Source organism: Dendropsophus ebraccatus, chromosome 4 (genome assembly GCF_027789765.1).
Source record: "Dendropsophus ebraccatus isolate aDenEbr1 chromosome 4, aDenEbr1.pat, whole genome shotgun sequence".
Taxonomy (NCBI): domain Eukaryota; kingdom Metazoa; phylum Chordata; class Amphibia; order Anura; family Hylidae; genus Dendropsophus; species Dendropsophus ebraccatus.
In genome coordinates this window covers 151938079-151961479 of record NC_091457.1, presented here as the reverse complement: position 1 = coordinate 151961479, position 23401 = coordinate 151938079, and the positions used below count along the sequence as shown (strand labels likewise).

Genomic DNA, 23401 nt, shown 5'->3' with positions numbered 1-23401 from the left:
ATGTCAAACCAGCATCTATGCTGTGAACCAGCAGTGGAGGAAACACTTTATTCACACAGTGCAGAATTATAGAAAACTATATTTATGTTAAAACTCCTGCAATTTTCCTTCAATCAAATCTGTTCTGTATAAATATGAATAACCTAAAGGCTATATGCCACAGTCTGTAGTCACATTTTTACAGGTGTGGGATCTGTCTCACAGGCTGCAGTCACATTTTTAGAGGTGCAGGTTCTGTCTCACAGGCTGCAGTCACATTATTATGGGTGCAGGGTATGTCTCACAGGCTGCAGTCACATTATTAGAGGTGCAGGGTCTGTCTCACAGGCTGTAGTCACATTATTAGAGGTGCATGGTCTGTCTCACAGGCTGCAGACACATTATTAGGGGTGCAGGGTCTGTCTCACAGGCTGCAGTCACTATTATAGGTGCAGGGTCTGTCTCACAGGCTGCAGTCACAGTATTAGAGGTGCAGGGTCTGTCTCACAGGCTGTAGTCACATTATTAGGGGTGCAGGGTCTATCTCACAGGCTGCAGTCACATTATTAGAGGTGCAGGGTCTGTCTCACAGGCTGCAGTCACAGTATTAGAGGTGCAGGGTCTGTCTCACAGGCTGTAGTCACATTATTAGGGGTGCAGGGTCTATCTCACAGGCTGCAGTCACATTATTAGGGGTGCAGGGTCAGTCTCACAGGTTGCATTCACATTATTAGAGGGGCAGGGTCTGTCTCAGGCTGTAGTCACATTATTAGAGGGGCAGGGTCTGTCTCAGACTGTAGTCACATTATGAGAGGTGCAGGTTCTGTCTCAGAGGAAGTAGTAATAAGATGCACGCGCCTGAGTTTTAGCTCTTACCTCTCTTAAAGCATTTTAGATAATCCAGCTTCCCTTGTAAACAAGGAATTCTCATTGCAGTGCCAGGAGGGGCTTCATATCCAGATTTACACTGAAATTCTATGGAGTCACCATGTTGACTATAAAGCTTTGTATTAGGTGTCCACTTTAGCTGTATATTATTTTCTTCCATGTTCTTTTGCCTTGCAGTACACGGCTCTGGAACCATAAAATTGGCATTTCACATTATTAGTTTAACATATACAATAATAATTAATAATAATATTTATTTGTATAGCGCCAACAGATTCCGCAGCGCTTATTTAAATATATAAATACATTACAGGTTATATAATAAATTATACAATGAATAAATTACAACAACAAATTAGTGACCTGCTCTCAAGAGCTTACAGGCTAGGATGACTGGGAGTAACACGAGAGGCAACAAGTGCTTTATTTGTCAATGTTCCAGTCATTGTACATGAAGTCTCTAAGTGCCTATAGGTGACTGGGCGAGCCAGTCACAAGCCATTTTCTAAGCTCAGATGACAAGGACAGTGTAACTAGCACCGAAGAAGTTATAGAGAGGGGATAGCAAAGAGAGACGAGATTACGAAATGTTATAAGCACGCCTGAAGAGATGGGTCTTCAGGGCACGCTTAAAACTGGGGATGTTGGAAATAAGTCTGAGGTCTTTGGGTAAAGAGTTCCAGAGAACTGGTGCAGCACGAGAGAAGTCTTGGAGGCTGGAGTGAGAAGTTCTGATTAAAGAAGAGGTTAGTGTAAGGTCATTAGCAGAGCGCAGAGCACGGGAAGAATGATAGGTGGAGATAAGGGAGGAGATGTATGGAGGGGAAGAGTTGTGGAGAGCTTTATGGGCGAGGGTGAGGAGTTTGAACTGTGTTCTATATTTAATGGGTAACCAGTGCAGTGACTGGCACAGAAAGGAGACGTCAGTATAGCGGCTGGAGAGGAAGATGAGCCTGGCTGCTGCGTTCAGGATAGACTGGAGAGGGGAAAGCTTAGAGAAAGGAAGACCGATTAGTAGGGAGTTACAGTAGTCAAGACGGGAATGGATCAAGGCGACAGTCAGAGTCTGAGCAGTGTCAGTGGTGAGAAAAGGACGGATTCTGGAGATGTTTTTGAGATGAAGATGACAGGAGCGTGTAAGAGCTTGGATATAGGGAGTAAAGGATAGATCGGAGTCTAGCATAACCCCCAGACATCAAGCTTGATGCACAGGGGTTATGCTAGTACCACAGACTGAGAGGGAGATGCTGGGTTTAGGTTTGTTAGAGGGAGGAAATACAAGTATATAGTGAAATTACAATTAGCCAATCAGCTCTCTAATAATACCATATAAAATACAGTATGTGTAATCACATAAATAGAGTTTCTCCCGGACTTCGCTATTTCACATCGTTCCACCATTGTACAATAAAAAGATTGTGAAGTATGGTTGTCATGATTCATAAATTTACCTTCTGTTACATCCAATGTTTTCTTTCTGTTCCCAACCTCCATTGTGCTCCTATGCCAGGGTTTGTGCATACACTTGAATGTCTAGTCTGCTGAAGAGCTTCTAGCACCAAATCATCACATTACTAGAGATGGGCGAATAGTGAGGTATTTGATAATTCGAAATTCGATTCGAATAGCTCCCGATATTCATATATTTGAACAAATATCGAACCCCATTATAGTATATGGGAGAAAAATTCTTGGGACTTGGAAATCAATATTCGACCACTAGGAGGTCACCAAGTGCCCAATGACACCTCAGGAAATGATGCCAACACCTCTGGATGCATATGGGACAACAGGGGATGCATGCATCTAACACTAGTGATGAGCAAACATCCCAATTTTCAGTTTGGATCCCGAACACGAAACAAACAAAAAAAAATGATTGTGATCGGTTTGTGTTTGTGTTCACCGAACATAAATAAACAAATTATGAATGTAAAGTGGAAGCGTACATTTCAGTCTAGTGGTATGCACTTGCGTACGTATCAAGTGCAGTATAAAATACGTAATAATGAAAATTAACGATAACTACAAATCAGTAGTAGCAAGATAACAGGTGTTATCTCGCAATCACAGTATACAGCCGTATACTGGATATATAATTGTTTTTTACAATAATAAAATTAAAGAGCTGTTCAACTTCTTTACAGGATGCAGACTGCGCAAATCAGTAGTAGCAAGATAACGGGTATTATCCCACACTCACAGTATACAGCCGTATACACTATCAGTAGATGTCTGAACACACTGCCTGTCTCACAACAGCTTCTAAATTTCTGGTTTTTATACTTTTAGCCCTAACAAGGGCTTTTGTGGGTCCCTTCCTACTTAACTTCACCTAAAAGCTTTTTCTCCCTTGTATACAGTCTGTCCCTCTCTAGCTCCAACCAGCAAGTGACACGAATCTGAAATCCCTATTCTTATATTCAGGAGGTGACATAGTTTAGCCAGCCAATCACAGTCAGAGTTTTTTCTTTAAAGTCCTGTCTATTCCTAGTGCCTCACCCCCCTGCATGTTTATTGGCTGGAAAAAAGCGCCAAGGGGGGACAAATCAAATTTTTACTGCGTTATCTTTCGAATATTCAAAAGCAATCCGATAGCGTGAATAGCGTACTATTCTATCAAATAGCTATTCGATCGAATACTGTTCGCTCATCACTACACATTATGGCTAATTTTGAGGGGACCTGAGCTTTACACAAAAAAATAAAGACCATGTAATAGGGTTGCTTTGTGCTGTATTCTTGCGTATTTGACTACATTCATTTGCCTGCCGTCTGCCCTAAATTCTCCTGTCTTCTGTGTCTGACTGAATGCCGTCTGCTTTTGCTAGCCAACTTGTTGTCATCTGCCCCTTTTCCAATCCGCTATTTCTATTGGAGACTACACATATGTTAACAGCCCCAGGAGGTCCTGCAGGATGTGGTGTATTCTTTTCAGTCTGACACAGCGCTCTCTGCTGTACATTGCGATAAAGTATAATGGACATACCTAGACAAACTGGAGCTTCATCCCAGACGCCATGCATACATCTCACAACACTGCTGCCATTCATTTTATAATATTCTGGGCATACATATTGGACAGATTCTCCAGATTTATAGGAAAATTTGCTAAAGCTTATGGTGTCTCCATATTGTACAACTGGTGGTGGACCACACGGTGCGCCGAATACTGGAAGTAAAAGAAAAGAAAGGAAAAGTAAGTAAGTAAATTGAATTGAATATATTAATTGCAGAACAAAATAAAACATTGTACGGCTATGTTTCCACAATGTCTTTTTATGTAAAATAATTATTTTATCATTGAAACAATAAATAATCATCATGATATAAGCATAATTAATTGCCACTAAGTGTCACATAACATAAGTTTCAAAATCTAAATCAACAGTAGAAGTGATATAAAGCAAGTTTGCAATATACATTCATTATTTTTTTTGTTGTTGTTATCCTGCTGTAAAATAAAGCTGAACTTACCAGAAATCCAGGTCCAGATTTTTAGACTTGTGCTGGTGGGGAAAAAAACAGACTAAACACAGGAATTCCTGCCAATACAGAGAGTCACAGCTCAATGTGTCCATCAATCACATGACTGCTTTCTCTCTGTGAGCGCTCAGATCGCCTGGGATACACAGGACTTCCTGTTTTCTGACTCTTTGAAAAAAAAAAAAAAAAATCAGAAAACAAGAAGTGCCGTGTTTTCCATGATTACTTAAAAAAAAATAATGAATGTAAATTGGAAACTTGCTTTACATCACATCTACTGCTGATTTAGATTTTGAAAGTAATAATGACAGGGACACTTTAAAAACTTTGAGAAAACTAAGTTTTTTGGCCAAGAGTACAGTGTATCATGAAAGGGTTGCTTCCCAACAAAAAGCAGCTTTTAACTGTATAGCTGCATGCATAAAGTGGTGAATAAATAAAACAAATAATGTAATAGAGTTTTGAAAATGGAAAAAAAGTTAATAAAGGTGATAAATTAAACCTACAACTCTCTTTTTTGGCCCTTCTGTAAATAAGCACATGACCAGGTCAAAATAAAAGTCACTTAAATGATTGTGTTTTGACATAGGTCAGTAGTAGCGTTGAGTAGTCCTATTATACATTTGTCAGATCATCAATCCATGTAAAAAAGATGACGATCAGCCGATGACAAAGAACATCAGCTGATTGGGTCTTTAGGTCTGGACCTAAATTCATCGACCGCCGGGCACCCATTGCTATGTGGGATAGCGATTATGTGGTCGACAGTGTAAAAGGAAAATAATAAAGATACATACCTCTCCGCGCTCCTGAGGTCCTCCTAGCTTCAGCCCGCTCCCCACAGTGTCTCAGGTGACAGGCCGCTCAGCCTATCCCCAGCTGCAGCACTGTTCCGGTGATAGGCTGAGCGGCCCTTCCCTTCAGACACTGCGGTGAGCAGGCCGAAGCTAGAAGGGCCTCAGGGAGCACGGACAGGTATGTAACTTTATTTTAGACTTATTAGGCAAGGGCTGATTATCATGATTATCGTGCTGTATATGGGCTCAGTAAGCGAGCACCGATCTAGCAGATCGGTACTCACTTACATTAAAGGGGTTATCCAGCGCTACAAAAATTTGGCCACTTTTGCACCACTCTTGTCTCCAGATTAAGTGGGGTTTGAAACTCAGTTCTCTTGAAGTAAATGGAGCTTAATTGCAAGCCACACCTGAACTGGAGACAAGAGTGGGGCAAAAGTGGCTATGTTTTTGTAGCGCTGGATAACCCCTTTAACTCATTGAGCTGCTCTTAGCCATAGGCTGCATCCATGCTTTCCAGGACTTCCTGGGGCAGCATTCAACTTCTGCAGCCATTGGGAGTCAAATGCTGAGCATTTGGGCTTGGAGAATGTTGCCGAACCTAAACAGTTTGGCATCTCATCTCAGTTTGGCATCTCATTTAATAATGTTTTAATTGGAGAGCAAGGGTTTAGCTTAGTAGTAGGTAAACTGACAGTACAAATACGCATGTTTCCAGTTACCTATTTTAGAAAAATTGCGTACTGTAGGTACCTTTATCTTTATTGTGTGATCTAGCATGTTTGCAAAAGAAGCCTACTTCAAAAAAAAAAAAACCCAGAGGCACTCACCATTCCATCTCATTTATTAATCTTCAGCATAAAACAGACAGTCCAGGCTAGAAGACCACTTGTATGCCATTTACCTCACCAAACTCAATGTTTGGTGAACGGTGTCCGCGTGGTCTGCTAGCATGGACTATCTGTTTTATGCTGAAGATTAATAAATGAGATGGAACGGTGAGTGCCTCTCAGTATTCTCTTTTTGAAGTAGGTTTATAGACTTGCTTTATTGGAGAGCAGCACCCCATAGTGTCTAAACTAAACTGAGAGACGGTACTCCTCGTGTGCACACAGCCTATGATGAATTGGGTCATGCCGGTACTGTATCCTACTACGTGAACTGTTTGCAAAAGAAGATCTTTCATGGCAGCAGTATAACAGAGGAACTCCAACCAGTGCTCTGTCTCCAGCCAAATAAGATCTGTTGAATTAGGCAAAACATTTCCTTTTTTTTTATATACCATAGAAGTTAGTGTAGCATATTATTAAGAATAAACAATTTTATAAAGAAAAGTTAAAATGAGGAAAAAAAACACTTTATTTTACAGCTGTATTTTGCCTTTATGTTACTGTGTGTAAACCTAGCCTTTTGGTTATATTATATCTACTATACATTTACTTACCTATTGTACATTAAAATATTTTTATTTTATTTCTTTTGCTATGACTCCTTAGTGTCATGTTATACCAGATTCATATAACAGGTATACTTACTAACACATTTTGGAATGTTTATCCACCTTCCCCACATGCATCTTGCTGCTGAATCTTCTCCAGGAAATTGGAAACCCTTTTTACATTCATATGTAACTTTTTCACCATGGTTGAATGTTTTTTTGGTTTCTATAACAGTACCGTGTGTAATTTCTGGAGGCTCCGCACAAGAATTGTCTAAAGATCAACATAAATCTGTTAGTTTAACCTCTTAAGGACACATTGGATTTTGACCTTGAGGACACAGACAATTTTATTTCATTTATTTATTTATTTATTTATTTATTTATTTTTTCCTCCTCATATTTTTGGAACCATAGCGCTTTTATTTTTCCAGTTACAGGGCCATATAAGAACTTTTTCCCCCAAGCAACATGTGTATTTTGTAATGGCATTTTTCAATCTACCATATAATGGATGACAAAAATGCAAAAATATTATTTATGGTGTGAATTCGGAAATTAACAATAGCCATGTTTAGCTTTTCTAATCTTTTCCTTTTTTTTTTAGAATGACCCTATAGTGACTCTCATAACAGTTTTATTTTTTTCACCTACGGGGCTGTTTGGAAACTTTATTTTTTATTGGTGCCATATTTATGTAGACATTTTGATCACTTTTTATAAAAAAAATTTTTTTACATATAAAGTCACAAATAAATCAGCAATTCTAGCAATTATGACAACTACCTTTAACTTTCTTAATTAGCCGCAGCCGCAGTGCTCAGCTACTGATAGCAGCCTAAAGTGCGGCGGTACACACCACTATTTTAACACTATGGGAAAACAACTGTTCTCTTGTGCCATTTTTACCATTTTGGCCTGTTTTTTTCACTTCTCTGCTGCTCTGGACTCTTAAATGTGGGCTCCAGTGTGATCATGTGACCAGGAAGCTGCTGTATTTTCCAGGAGCTACTTACCAAGCACACTACTCCAGATGTTCAATAGCTGCACAATGTCACTGACGTTGTAATATAGACCTGCCCCCTCCATCATAGAAGGCATACATCACAGAATTCACAGGAAGTAAGATGTTATCCACTGTTAGGAAAACATGGCCACTGTCTTCCAGAAACAGCACCATTCTTGTCTCCAGTTTAGGTGGAGGTTTTGCAACTTAGTTCCATTGAAATGAACGGAGCTTAATTGCAAACCACACCTGAACCAAAGAGAAGAGCGGTGCTGTCTTTGGAAGAAAGTGGCCATGTTTTTCTAACGCTGGATAAGCCCTTTAATTGCATTTAATAAAATATTTATTTTCCCACATACTGTAAAAAATAAACATAAAGTTAATACAGGAAACTGGTGTGGACTTTCTTGGCTAACCAAACAGTTAGACTTTGGGCCAAACTCAAGAGAAAAATTGAAGCAGCCCCTTGGTTTTGACCCTTTATCCCTCCCCAGGGTAAAGAAGCAGAACTTAGATACAAGAAGCTGACAGGTCTCCACCTCAAGAGCAGTCCCAGTGGTGTGAGTTGCAACTAGCCCAGTCGACCAGATGACACCAGTCCAAAGGTTCCCCATTCTTGAACTAGGGTGTCCAATTACTTTGATGGTCACTGTCTAGTTCTTCCATTTAGTGACCTGCTTGTTTCACTACACTGGCTTACAAAAACATTATCTTTTATGTTGTTGGACAAACACTTTTTATTGCAAAGCTGATTACTGATTTTGATTCTGAACTTTCAGAAAGACGCCCATTGGTTCACTGGATGTATAAAATTGAGTTTTGTTTTGTTTGTTCTTTAAGTCATTAGAGCATTGGAGAATAGAGAAATGTGTTATTAAACATTAAAATAACATTATATCACATGACATTAACTCACCTTCACATTTGGGTAAAGATGGATCCCAACCTTCTTCTGTACAAACACTATCCCGATCCCCAACTCTGGTGAAGCCCTCATCACATGTAAATGATACAGTACTACCAACCGGATAAGATGGCCGGTGAGGACTTAGAATAAGATTTGAACTTTGTGGAACAGTGCAAACTGTTATATCTAAAAGAGGAGAAATAAACATTTGTAAAAGACGGTACATTCATCTGAATAAAAAGAAGAGCATCACACTGCTTTAGTGTCTTAGGCTTCAGCTTCATTCCTGAAGTTCATCATGATAGCTATCAAATCATCAATTATATAACTAACAACTTTAATGCCCCCAATAGCCTGAACAATTGACCATTTGTAATGTTTTCTCCCATAAACTAAATACAATTTGAATAAGCTGTGTATATAAAGTTAAAGGAGAAGTCCAGAGAAAATTTTTATTAAAGTATTGTATTGCCCCCCAAAAGTTATACAAATCACCAATATACACTTATTACGAGCCCGGGGAGACCATTTGCCATAAACAGGCCTCAGGGAACTATATGATGTACCTTTGACAGAGATTGGTCTCAGTCAGCTTTACAGAACAGTGGCATTGACTGAAAAATACAGTACATGGCTGTTGTTACATACAACCCTTTAGTACACCTTCCTTCAGCTGTGCCAAATAGTGCATACAATACAGTGAGACATCTAGTGGTGGGGGTGCAGAATGCAACCTACAGCCCAGAGCACATACACAGAATAATACCAACCTAAACACTGTGGAACACCCGCTCTGGGACACTGCACATGGATATTACATACAGGAGCAGAGACTTTTGTTAAAGGAGGTAGGAGGTTCTGCTCTATGCATCGTAGCTTACACTCCTAAGTAGATTCACTGAGCCAGATACACTGCACAGTCAACTCACCTGTCAAATCCAAATTGAATTTTACAAGGTTAGCTAATTCATATTTTTTTCTCTTTATTCCAAACTACTGGATCAAGAGAATAAAGCAATATAATAGCTATAATGCTTAACCCCTTAGGGACCAAGCCTGTTTGGGCCTTGATGACCAGGCTCATTTTTCAAAATCTGACCTGTCTCACTTTATGCGCTTATAGCTCAGTGATGCTTTAACGTATGCTAGCGATTCTGAGATTGTTTTTTTTTATAACATATGGTACTTTATGTTAGTGGCAAAATTTGGTCACTGTCTTGTGTGTTTTTTGTGAAAAACATCAAAATATAATGAAAAATTTGGAAATTTTGCACTTTAAGAACTTTGTAATTCTTTGCTTCTAAAAAAAAGGCACATGACAAAAATTAGTTAGTAAGTCACATTGTTAATATGTCCTCTTTATTCTGGCCTCATTTCGTAAACATATTTCACTTTTTTAGGATGTTACGGGGTTTAGAAATGTATCAGCAAATAATCAAATTTTCATGAAATTTCCAAAACTGATTTTTTTAGGGACCAGTTCTTTTTTTAAGTTGATTTAGGAGGCTTGTATACTGGAAACCCCCATAAGTGACGCCATTTTGGAAACTAGACACCTTAAAGAATTAAACTAGGGGTATAATGAGCATTTTAACCCTACAGGGGCTGGAGGAAAGCATTCACAATTAGGCCGGAAAAAAATGGAAAATAGAAATTTTCCAATAATATATTTGTTAAGATTAAAGTATCTCATTTTCATAATAAACATGAGAGAAATTGCACCCCAAATTTTGTAACGCAGGTTCTCCTGAGTACAATGGTACCCCATATGTGGGCGTAAACCACTATATGGGCACACAGCAGGCCTCAGAAGGAAGGGAGCGCCTCTTAGCATTTCCAGTTCAGATTTTGCTGAAGAAGTTTCTGAGTGCCAGGTGCGTTTGCAGAGCCCCTGTAGTGTCAGCAGAATAGAACCCCCCCAAAAGTCACCCCATTTTGGAAAGTACACCCATCAAAGAATACATATTGGGGTGTGGTGACCATTTTGACCCTACAGGTATTAGAGGAAAGTATTCAAAAGAAGACAGTAAAAATGAAAAAATAGAATTTTTCCAATAATATGTTTGTTTAGTTTGAAATTTCACGAGGAACAGGGGAGAAAACTCACCCCAATATATGTAACGCAGGTTCTCCTGAGTACAAAGGTACCCCATATATGGGCATAAACCACTGTATGGGCACACAGCAGGGCTCAGAAGGGAAGGAGCACCAATTAGCATTTCCAGTTCAGATTTTGCTGAAGAAGTTTCTGAGCGCCAGGTGCGTTTGCAGAGCCCCTGTAGTGTCAGCAGAATAACCCCCCCCAAAAAAGTCACCCCATTTTGGAAAGTACACCCCTCAAAGAATACATCTTGGGGTGTGGTGACCATTTTGACCCCACAGGTATTAGAGGAAAGTATTCAAAAGATGACAGTAAAAATGAAAAAATAGAATTTTTCCAATAATATGTTTGATTAGTTTGAAATTTCGCAATTTCACGAGAAACAGGGGAGAAAACTCACCCCAATATATGTAACGCAGGTTCTCCTGAGTAGAACGATACCCCATATGTGGGCCTAAACCACTGTGTGGGCACACAGCGGGGCTCAGAAGGGATGGAGCGCCAATTAGCATTTCCAGTTCAGATTTTGCTGAAGAAGTTTCTTGGCTCTTCCCACCCTGGTGTTACCAGGCTGCTGTCGCTTGGTTTTTAACCCGGCTGGTTATGAAAATAGGGGGAATCCTTCTTCTTTTTTTTTTTTTTAAATAAATAATTTAAAAAAAAACGCATAGGGTCAGCCGGGTTAAAAACCAAGCAACAGCAGCCTGGTAACACCAAGGTGGGAAGAGCCATTGGTTTAGGCCCTCCCCAGCCTAAATCTTACCAGCCTGCTGCCGCCCGGTCCAGGAGCGCCAATTTTGATGCTCCGGGACCACTGGCACCCGGCTCTTTCCAGTACCCCTGGTGGCATTGGGTACTGGGGTAATATTGGGGGGGTTAGTGTTAGCCATTTTATACCGGCTAACACTAGGCCCCCACTTAGTAATGGATTCCGTCTATTAGACGGCTTACACTACTAAGTCTATAAAGTAAAGAAATAAAGACAAGACACAAGTGAATTTTTTTTTATTTAAATAAAAACACCCCCACACCCCTCATTGACCATTTTATTTTTAAAAATCCAAACAACCGCTGGTCATCGTCGTAGTCCATCGAATCCAACGTAATCCACAGGATACCGATATCTGGAAAATAAAAAGGGAGAAACACACAAAAACACACACAAACAGGAGCACAACACCCATCATTGTGAGCGGTGTTGTTCTCCTTACAGTATGCAGCATCTTTACAGATCGCTGCTTACAGTCTGGCCCCCAAGGGGTTAAGGGAGGATGCATTGCATCCCCCTTAACCCCTTGGGGGCCAGACTGATGTCAGACTGCACCCATTTAAGTGACCCCCCTTCCTTGCTGGGAGGGGTGCAGTGCAGGGGAGGGGGTGGGGAGAGCTGTATACTCACCCCCCATGTGTCCTCTTCGCTGGTCCGCAGCACAATGAAGTCACTGTGCTGCGGACCCGCTAATTATATGTGCGCTGAGCCGATCAGCTGATCAGCTGAGCGCACATATGATTCAAAATGTTTCTTCTAATAATGCAATTGTGATAGCATAATTAAAAGAAACATTTGATGTTTTAATTAAAGTAAAGTATTGATTATTACAGTGAGCTCTTTTTACCGGGTATAAGAATTAACGGCTTTAAAAGAGCTTCCTGTAATAATTAATATTTAATTAATAAAACACATTTTCGTTGTAATAAAATTAATTTCGTTGTTCAATAATTTAACTTAAACGAATCCATACTTCTGCAATTAAATATACAGTAAAAAAATAAATATATATATTTATATATAAATATACATTTATTTATATATATATATATATATATATATATATTTATTTTAACAGTATATTTAATTGCGCAATGATGGAATCGTTTTAACTAAATTATTGAACAACGAAAGGGACTTTATTACAACGAAAATATGTTCTATTAATTAAATATATTAACCATTAGAAGCATCGGCATTATTGCAGAGGATCGCTACTGTAATGCCGATTCCTCTAATACTGTTTCCCTGCTTTCCCAGATGCATTCCAGAGGTGTTTGCATCACTTTTTAAAGATGTCTTTGATTCTATTTGTTATTGTTATTTTAACTAGATTCGTTACGAACCTTCTCAAAGTTCGGTTCGGTGATGAACCGAACTTTTTGCAAAGTTCGTAACGAATCTGGTTCGTTACGGTTCGGTTCGCTCATCCCTAGAAGGTGTACTAAAGGGTTGTATGTGACAAAAGCCATGTACTGTATTTTTCAGTCTATGCCACTGTTCTGTAAAGCTGACTGAGACCAATCTCTGTCAAAGGTACCTCACATAGTTCCCTGAGGCCTGTTTATGGCAAATGGTCTCTCCGGGCTCGACCTTTAGAAGGTTAAACCAAAAGAATGCCAAGATAATGGATCAATGGATCAATCAAGAAGTCGCCTAGTGTGACTACAAAATGTTTTAAAAAAAATAACAGATAGATAGATAGATAGAAGATAGATAGATAGATAGATAGATAGATAGATAGATAGGAGATAGATAGATAGATAGGATAGCTTCAAACTAACAGTCGCAGCACTTGTGGTGTGAACAAGGTGCTAGATGGCCACACTAGGAAGCAAGGTGTGTAGCTAATATACACTTCAAAAGAAACCGTAGCACTCACAAAACGTAGAAGTTCAAAATCGGTGATTTACTATCCCATAAATCATTGATTTTGAACTTCTACATTTTGTGAGTGCTACGGTTTCTTTTGAAGTATATATTAGCTACTATGTTAGCTTTTGAAGGATAGGTAGATAGGTAGATAGGTAGATAGATAGATAGATAATTAAAATAATTAAAAATCCATCCCATTCTAAAAAGTTTAAATCACCCCCTTTTTCCATTGTTCAAATAAAAAAAATGAAAACAAAATAACAATAAACATACTTGGTGTTGTTACATGCAGAGTTGAAAGAAAATGTTAACCCTTTCTCAACCATGGGTCATTGATTCCTTAATGCCCAGATTGTTTTGGACTTCAGCTCATGGAATCATAATGGTCCCATAAGCTGAAGTCCCTTGCTCCGTTCCCTCTCCTCTGTCTCCTGCCGCTGTTAGAAGCCTGTAACAGCGGCAGGGGAGAGAGGGGAGGGGACCGCGTGCTGGCCTTACCTCCCTCTATTCCCTGCCGACCTCCGTAGCACCTGATCATGTCCAACCTCCGTAGCACCCTGATGGTTACCAGACAGAGGATTCACCCCCCAAAGACTACTTCTGTGATGCTTGTACAATCTGCTAATACGTGGGAATAATAGATGATAATATGCAATGCTATCACACATTTTTATTTCTATATACACATGGGGTGTAACAGTGGTAAGTAAAATAAAAAATATAAAAAAATCTATGTTTTTTTTTATCAATAACCCCCTATAAAACGAAAGCATTAATCAGTGGGTATACTGACCGTCACAAATCGGCAGAGGAGGATTCCAGCCATTTTTAGTACAAGTAATTTTGTTGGGTCCATTTAATTTAAAGCCTTCATCGCAGTCAACAAAAACTTGATCGTCCTCTCTGTAATAGAGCCTGAGTGGATTCCTTATAAGATTATGACTTTCACCAATGACACATTTAATTTCTGCAATAAAATATATTTTTGCTTTGTAAAATTTTGGCATGGTGTGACAAATCAAGTACTTAAAACGCATCAATAACTTACAATTTGCCCCTTAACCCTTTGAGGACCAGGCCCAAAATGACCCAGTGGACCGCGCAAATTTTGATCTTAGTGCTTTCGTTTTTCCCTCCTCCCCTTCTAAGAGCTCTAGCACTCTCAGTTTTCTATCTACAGGGCATGTAAGTGCTTGTTTTTTACAGGAATAGTTGTACTTTGTAATGGCGTCATTCATTTTACCATAACATGTATGACGGAACCCCAAATATATTATTTATGAAGATATAAATAGGTGAAATCGTAAGAAAGAATGCAATATGGTAACGGTTGGGGGGTTCCTGTGTCTACCTAATGCACTATATGGTAACAGCGACATGATAGTATTACTCTATAGGTCAGTCCGAACACAACTATATGCAGGTTACACAGATTCTCTAATGTTATATATATTTTTTTTTATGAAATCCTTTTTTTTGGCAATTAAATATTAATAAAATGGGCCTATTGTGACGCTTATAACGGTTTTATTTTTTCACCTACGGGGCTGTATGGGGTGTCATTTTTTCCGTCATGATCTCTAGTTTTTAATAATACCATATTTGTGAAGATCGGACGTTTTGATCACTTTTTATTGATTTTTTTAAATATATAATGTAACATAAAATCGGTAATCCGTGCACTTTTTCCCCTCTTTTCGTGTACGTTGTTTACCGGTCGCAATGACGCTTGTTATATTTTAATAGATCGGACAATTACGCATGCTATGGTATATTATATGTTTATCTATTTATTCATTTTTATATGTTTTATTTATATAATGGGAAAGGGGGGTGATTTAGACTTTTATTGGGGGAGGGGTTTTGGGGTAGTGTGTTAGTGTTTTGAACTTTTTTTTTTTTACACTTTTGAAGTCCCTTTGGGGGACTTCTACATACATTACGTTGATTTCTACACTGATGAATGCTATGCCATAGGCATAGCATTGATCAGTGTTATCGGCGATCTGCTCATTGAGCCTGCCTGTGCAGGCTCAGTGTAGCAGATCGCCGATCGGACCGCACGGAGGCAGGTAAGAGACCTCCGGCAGTCCTTTTCAACGATCGGGACCCCCGCAGTCACACTGCGGGGGTCCCGATCGGTAAGTGACAGGGGACTCCCCCTGTCACTTACACTTAAACGCCGCGGTTTAAGGGGTTAATGACACGCGGCAGCGCGATCGCTGCAGCGTGTCATTACCGGTGAGGTCCCGGCTGCTGATTGCAGCCGGCCCCCACCTGCTATGAAGCGCGCTCCGCTCCGGAGCGCGCTTCATAGCGGGAAAAACACCGAGGACGTAAGATTACGTCATGGGTCGTCTGGGGACAGACTTCCATGACGTAACCCTACGTCCAGGGTCGTCTAGGGGTTAAAGGAGTTGTCCAACAAAATAAAATAATAAATAAATAAAATAAGTATAAGGCTATGGTTCACACTGCGTTTTTGCAATCCGGTTTTTTTTTCATGTTTTTTTGCACACACAAAAAAACATGAAAAAAAAACAGATGCATTTGTGTGCATCCTTTTTGATCTGTTTTTCCATTGACTTCCTTTATTTAAAAAAAACAGATCAAAACGGATCCGGTTTTTTTACGGACACAAAAGTAGTGTCAACACTACTTTTGTGTCCGTAAAAAAAAAACTGATCCATTTTGATCCGTTTTTTTTTTATTTTTATATAATGGAAGTCAATGGAAAAAACGATCAAAACGGATGCACACAAATGCATTCGTTTTTTTCATCAGTTTTTTTTTTTTTTGGGGGGGGGGGGGGGGGAACGGATGAAAAAAACAGATTGCAAAAACTCAGTGTGGACCTAGCCTAATACACATGACCATTCTTACATCAATGGGAAAAGTTCTGTTCTCTCATGTCGCTTTTACCAGTTTGGCCTGTTTCTTCACTTCTCTGCAGCTCTGGTCTCTTCAATGTGATCACGTGAGATCACTCCCTAGTTACCAAGCTCACCTCCCAGATGTCCAATAACTGCAAAATGTCACCGATATTGTGATATAAGCTTGTCTCCTCCACATCTTGTAAGGCATGCCTCAGAGGCGTGGCTTCACATATATGTCATGCACCATTATGAGCCTGTACATAGATCCATTCTCTATATCTCTTTCTGAAAGTTATTTCTACGATTTTTTTTGCACTTTGCATACTGTTAAAATACACTTCTTTTTTTTGTTAGAAAACCCCTTTAAATAAACATAACAGAGGCAACTGGTCTGGACCTGCTAGGCTACACACAGTTTCAAAAAAGGGAAGAGGGAAGAACTCCGGTGAAATTTTTTATTAAAGTATTGTATTTCTCCCAAAAAGTTATACAAATTACCAGTATAAACTTATTACGGGAAATGCACATAAAGTGCTCTTTTCCCTGCACTTACTACTGCATCAAGGCTTCACTTCCTAGATAAAATGGTGATGTCATGACCCGACTCCCAGAGCTGTGCGGGCTGTGGCGGCTGTAGAGGATAATGGCAGAGGGATGCTCAGTGTCCCTCCACTGCCCTGTGTCCCTCAGTGTCCCCCTGCCATCATCCTCTCCAGCAGCCACAGCCCACACAGCTCTGGGAGTCGGGTCGTGACATCACCATTTTATCCAGGAAGTGACATCACCATGTTATCCAGGAAGTGACATTACCATGTTATCCAGGAAGTGACATTACCATGTTATCCAGGAAGTGACATTACCATGTTATCCAGGAAGTGACATCACCATGAATCCAGGAAGTGAATCCTTGATGCAGTAGTAAGTGCAGGGAAAAAAGCACTTTATAAGCATTTCCAGTAATAAGTGTTTATTGGGGATTTGTATAACTTTTGGGGGGCAATACAATACTTTAATAAAAAATTTTGTCGGGCACAAAGAGATCCAAATGAGGTATGAATCACTATACCTTCATCTGATTGAGTTGTGCTAAACAATAGGCACAACTTTATCTTGCCCTTATAAATCATTGGTCCACTGATACAATACAGGGTCACCAGTAATCCGCCAAAGCACAGAACTGGCTATGAGCTGATCCACATGGATCGGTTGGGCCAAAAATTCCGTCTAAAGGGACCAAGAGCAGGTGAGTGAAAGTGAAATCTGAAGCTCCAAATCTAATATCATTGTGTAGTGTAAACAGTTGAATGCAGCAAAAGGGCGTTTTGGCCCTAAAATACGACAGAGCCTTTCTCAAGCACTATTGTCATTCTGACGTGTCAATCAACAGTGACAATAGAGTGGCTTCGGATTTCACTTTCACTCACCTGTGCTTGGTCTTTTAAACGGGATTTGTGACCCAACCAGTCCATGTGGATTGACTCCTAGACACCCAAATAGTATAACTTTAGGCCAAACTCAAGAAAGGTATTAAAGCAACCCCTTGGTTTTGACCCTTTATCCCTCCTCCTCAAGAAGCTGCCAGATCTCCACCTCAAGAGCAGGAAACTGTATTCTAAACTGCACTCCTCTCACCACGATTGGTACTCACGAGAACAATACGCCACACATAGAGTTCAAGGTGAAGATGATTTTTTATTTTTTTTTATACATGATGAAAAAAGAATTTAAGCCTGCCCAGAGACTCTATGGCCTGAAGAAGGCCTGGGAGGACCAAAACGTAACAATATGTTGCCATGCAGGATTTACGGTCTCATAAACCTTTCCTCCCTTTTTCTGGTTGGAACCAGAAGACTCTGTTTTTCAACATGCATCTACTGTATAACTAAAAAAACATCTTCACCTTGAACTCTATGGGGGAAAGTTATCAAGCAAAAAAGTTGTACTTTTTGGCGTAAAACAGCTAGATGCAAAATAATTTATGCGCAAATGGCCGTTTTGCGAATAAAATATTTGCATCTGGCCATTTCACGCCACCTTTACCAGTGCGGCAGGGAGGGCGCGGACTCTGGGTCCGCTTCACTTATCATTTTTCGCTATGAAACCTACGCCAGCTCTGAGCGATCCGTGTGATCGGGATTTATGTAGAGGCAGTGCGCCTCTTCATAAAAACGCAGGACTTCATAAATGTCCCCCTATGTGTGCTGTGGTTCAACTACATTCTACCTCAAGAGCAGTCCCAGTGGTGTGAGTTGCAACAAGACTAGTCGACCAGATGACACCAGTTGAGACAAAAGGCAGGTGATGGTTTACTATGGTCTACTAAGATGGTCTACTAAGTGGAGCAATATATATTTCTGCACTGTGGTGTTGGGTTCCCACAGGTGGAACAGTATGTATTCCGCCACTGCAGTGTTGGGTTACTCCAGTTGGAGCAGCATTTATACACAATTGTCCTCTGAGAGCTCAATGATTTCATATCACAATTGCCAGCTTTTATACTGAACAGCGGTAAGCCACCAAATTGTAAACCCACCATTATATAGTACTCCAAAAAATATGGGCATATCATTGAAATATAAAAAAAAAATAAAAATATTAAAATTATTAACTACCTTTTTGCACTGATATATGGTTTCATCAGGGGCGGATAACCTTTACCATAGGCCCTGGGCTGTTCATCAACTCCAGTGTAACTATGACAGCACTAGTGTGGTCTTCATAGTACAGGATAGATTATGTCATGATGCCCTGATTAGTGCAATATTTGGTAAAAAAAAATGCTTTTTTTTTTTTTTTTGCAAATCTTGGCAGAGCTGTAGCCAGAAGACAATACACCACTGAAAGTATAATTCTTTTTGGGTGGCCATTGGCCTTCCAGGAGCTCACGGCCCGGGCTACTGCCCAAAACGGACATATTGTAATCTGCTACTGGGTTTCATATATATGTTCTTGCAACTTTTTGGATATTCCACAGATCAGCCCTACTATTATGTTCTTTGGCAGGGATGGGAAACCTTCAGCCCTCTAGCTGTTGCCTAACTCTAATTCCCATTATACCTGGACAGCCAAAGCTTTAGCTTTGGCTGTTTAGGCATGGTGGCAGTAGTAGTATTGCATCAGCAGGAGGGCCAAAGGTTCCACAATCCTGCCCGAGGGTATCCAAGTACTAAGAGGGTTACTGCCAATCCAATTCTGCCATCTAGTGACCAGCTGGTGTCATTACACTGGCTTATAAAATATCTTATGTTGTTTCAGAAAACACTTTTTATTGAAAAGCTGAATATTGATCAGACACCCATTGGTTCACTGAATGTATAAAATTGGGTTTTTGTCACTAAAACATTAAAGAATAAAGAGATGTTTTATTTAAGTGACATAAACTCACCTTCACATTTAGGTAATGATGGGTTCCAACCTTCTTCTGTACAAACACTATCCCGATCCCCAACTCTGGTGAAGCCCTCTCCACATGTAAATGATACAGTACTACTAACCGGATAAGATGGCCGGTGAGGACTTAGAATAAGATTTGAACTATGTGGAACAGTGCAACCTCTTGTTATATCTAAAAGAGAAGAAATAAACATTTGTAAAAGACTGTACATTCATCTGAATAAAAAGAAGAATATAACACTGCTTTAGTGTCTTAGGCTTCAGCTTCACTCTTGAAGTTCATCATAATAGCTATCAAATCATCAATTATATAACTAACAACTCTGATTCCCCCAAGTATCTTGACCATTTGACTCTGCTATGTAAGGGTGGGTTCACACTACGTAATCCGCGCGGATAAGTTCTGGTGGATTCCGCCGCTTATACCCGCTTGTGGTGATGCGCATACCCACCTATGCCATATACACCATTTTATGGCTGGGCCGATTCCACCATCTGCTGAAAGAAGTGACATGGCGTAATCCCCCTGTGTGTAGAATGGTGTCTATGGCACGGGCGGAGACGTGCGCGGCCATGAGTGAGTACAAGCGGCGGAATCCATCGGAACTTATCCGTGCAGATTTTGTAATGTGAACCCACCCTAACAATCAATGGAAGAGTACGTGTAATTTAAAAAAAAAAATGCATGGTTTGTTACAATAAGTCTCTGGTCAATCAAAGGACAGCGCCTTTTCCACTCTGCTATGTCATGACATAGTGCTGGTGAAAGATCACTATACTAAACAAGCTGCCACTGTGCTGGAGTATAATTTACAGTGCAGTACTAAAAATGGTAGAAGGGAGGATAGATTGGGCTTATTTGTGCACTGGATTAGCAATGTACTATGTAAGCAGAAAGGAAACTAGCAACAGCAATACAGCAAATAAGGGGTTATATCAGAAAAGCAGCTCTGTGGGGTCCCTGAGAACGCTGCTTCTGCTGCCCACCACCCTCTGCTGGGGGGAATTGATCTTAAAATAATCTCATTCTAAAGCCTAAATAACCCCCAAATGTCATTCGAAAGCCCTATGGGGTTACTGAAGCTGCAGATGGTGACAGTGTTAAAGGAAACCTATCATTTAAGTAAACTTTTTACATGTCATAGCGACATGTCATAGGTTTGTATCAGTCGGAGTCTGGGTGCTGAGACCCCCCGATTGTTAGAATGAAGGGCAGATGCGCCCCATAGCGCGCGCTCTGCCTCTTCATCTCCGTCTCACTGCTAAAGTAGTGGTAGAAGGAGTTATAATAGAACTTATAATGGAACTTCTGGTAATCACTATGCCAGAATTTCCATAGGGCTCCATTATAATTACGTCAACTGCTACTTTTAGCAGTGAGATGGAAATGAAGAGACAGAGTATGTGCTATTGTGGGCATCTGCCCCTTCATTGAACGGGGTCTCTGTTTAAGTTTCCCCGGCAGCCCAAATGGCAGAATAGGGATGCAGAGACTTTTGTTGCATTTCTACTGCTCTGAAGCAATCACTGCTGTTCCATGCGGTCTCTAGCTATGTGAGCAAATTTTCGATTTGAACCAAAACCGAAATTTGGGGGGAAAAATTGTGAATTGGCCAAATAATTTTTTTTTTTTTTAATTCGCTCTAATTATTTATCTTACAAGCACAAAATTTTAAACCTAGAAACATACAAACGTTAAAAATTCTGCCTAAATTTAAAAGTTTTTTTGTGTAACCCCCCCCCCAAAAAAAAAAAAAATGAAAGGGCACACTTATCAAGATCTGCACAAACTTGAAAAAAAGTGCAAATTTTTGTGCAAGGACCCCCCCGCCCCTTGTGCACCACAAGGCTAAGTTCACATTATGTAAAAATGACAGCCTTCTTTCATAACGGCCTTCATTGTGCAAATAACACCCATAATTTAAAAAGAACAATGGGCATTTGTTGTGCAATGATGGCTATTATTATGAAAGACAGACCTCATTTTTGCATGGTGTGAACCTAGCCTAAGGATGGAGGGGGGGGGGGGGGAGGGGTGTGTCTGTCTTGTGCACAATATGTATCACATTTTTTGCCCAGACAGTGCCAAAAACAGGTTATAAATCTACACCAGCATATACAGCAGAGGGTTCAGTCAGAGACCCAAGACACCGCAGGAGGACATTGGGGGAACATGGGGAGGTAAGAAATTTTATTATGTTGTACAGAAGGGCAGCAATATATCAAGAGTTTTTCCCTCGCTGGAGTACCCCTTTAATGCTTCTTTCTAATCTAGACCTGTTTTAGGTCCTCTCCAGCCTCCTCTGGGACCATAGGGGGAGCAATTTCCTATGATCCTTAAAAAAAACATAAACTTTGTCTTCATTCATTAGTGTCATGTGTATCACAGTAGACTGGACCACAACCTTCATCAAGAAGAGTAATCTTAAAACATTACATTTGCAGTAACTTTTGAGAGACACATGAAAAGTTACTGATCACATTGGGTTTCACTCCTGAGAACCTCTGCGATCCAAAGATACAGCCGGGAAAAGTGCATATCAGCGAATGTCTCTTTTCGGCTCTAAATCAAACCCAACTCATTTGTTTTATTAATGGCTATGGGGCATATATCTCCTGGCTGGGAATGAGACCCTATGTGATCAGTAACTTTTGTTAAGACGAAGAATATAAAAACTTACTGTAAATGACAATAATTCTATGAAAATCCTGTAGTTTCACCTGATTCTTAAGCATGAAAGGGTACCTGTGAACACAGATCCTGACAAACTAGCGGCAGAGTCGACTCCCAATCCGAAAGTTTGGGTATTCTTGATGATGCCCCAACTCGTGACGGAAATGCGCATGACCTCCTTTGTAATCTGATGGATGCTGTGCGCATTTCTGTCACACGAGCTGCATAAACATGATGCCCAAATTTCCAGATTAGGAGTCAATGTCACTTGTTCGGCAGCGGATGTTGTTCCATGTTTTTTAAAAGAAATATTTTCACCGAAAAAACACTTAGCAATTTAGAAAATTTCAAAAGATTACCTTTTTTGCATTGACCTTTAGCGATATGAAACCACGTGCCTTCTATACAGGCCATTTTAATAGATCCATCCTGGGTGAATCCTGGGAGACAGGCAAGATTTGCTACTTTACCCTGTGGGTAAGTGTCATCATTCCAGTCACCTTGTAATTGAGCTCCTTCTATAGGCTCAGGCTTTGGACAGCGATCTACAAAATTAGAAAATCGAATATATATATATATATATATATATATATATATATATATATATATATTTATTTTAATTTTTTTTTCCCCCCCTCTAAGGAACTTGTATTAGTGAGTTTGTAAATAGGAGATTGAGTACCCTTAGAAGTAACAGTTACAGACGTTATTAACTATAATTTACTGTTCCTTCCTGCACATGTCAGTTGCACATAATGCTTGAATCTATGAACCATCATATAGGCACAGAAGCTTGGTGGTTGCAGTTTATGTCAGGCAATGCTGAACATTGGAAAGTTACAGAGTATTCATGGAACATAATAAACACAGATAGAAGACATACAGAAAATCTTGTCATTGTCAGCTTCAAATGAACATCAGGGTAATTTTAATTGCACACAGTGATAATGCTACACGGCTTTGTCAGAATGAGTCACATATAATATCTCCCAGTTTAATTTTACAACAAAACTTACTGTACACATAAAAAAGTAAGGTCATTACTATTCCCAGCCCTATACTAAAGAGCCCTTCCTGATCTGATCCCTCCTATAAAAGATAACAATGGCCTTGTACTACAAGTGGGTGCAACCTGGCTACTAGATTGGCAATGGTGGGGAGGGCAGTCAGGCCAGCTGATTGTGGTCCCATAGGGAGAAGAGGTGGAGTAGT

General features: G+C 40.0%; 1 protein-coding gene across 1 annotated transcript in view; it reads right to left on the bottom strand.

Annotated features, from left to right (window-relative positions):
* Positions 1 to 22730, bottom strand: part of LOC138788992 (coagulation factor XIII B chain-like) — a 34457-nt gene extending 11727 nt beyond the window's left edge. Inside the window, exons 1-7 of the mRNA XM_069967466.1 lie at positions 22549 to 22730; positions 19508 to 19687; positions 14040 to 14213; positions 8511 to 8687; positions 6686 to 6862; positions 3857 to 4039; positions 856 to 1053 (exon numbers count right to left, since the gene is read on the bottom strand). Coding sequence (XP_069823567.1) covers positions 856 to 1053; positions 3857 to 4039; positions 6686 to 6862; positions 8511 to 8687; positions 14040 to 14213; positions 19508 to 19687; positions 22549 to 22603 — 1144 coding nt within the window. The 5' untranslated portion in view covers positions 22604 to 22730. The remainder of the gene's footprint in view (positions 1 to 855; positions 1054 to 3856; positions 4040 to 6685; positions 6863 to 8510; positions 8688 to 14039; positions 14214 to 19507; positions 19688 to 22548) is intronic.
* Positions 22731 to 23401: the final 671 nt, after the last annotated feature.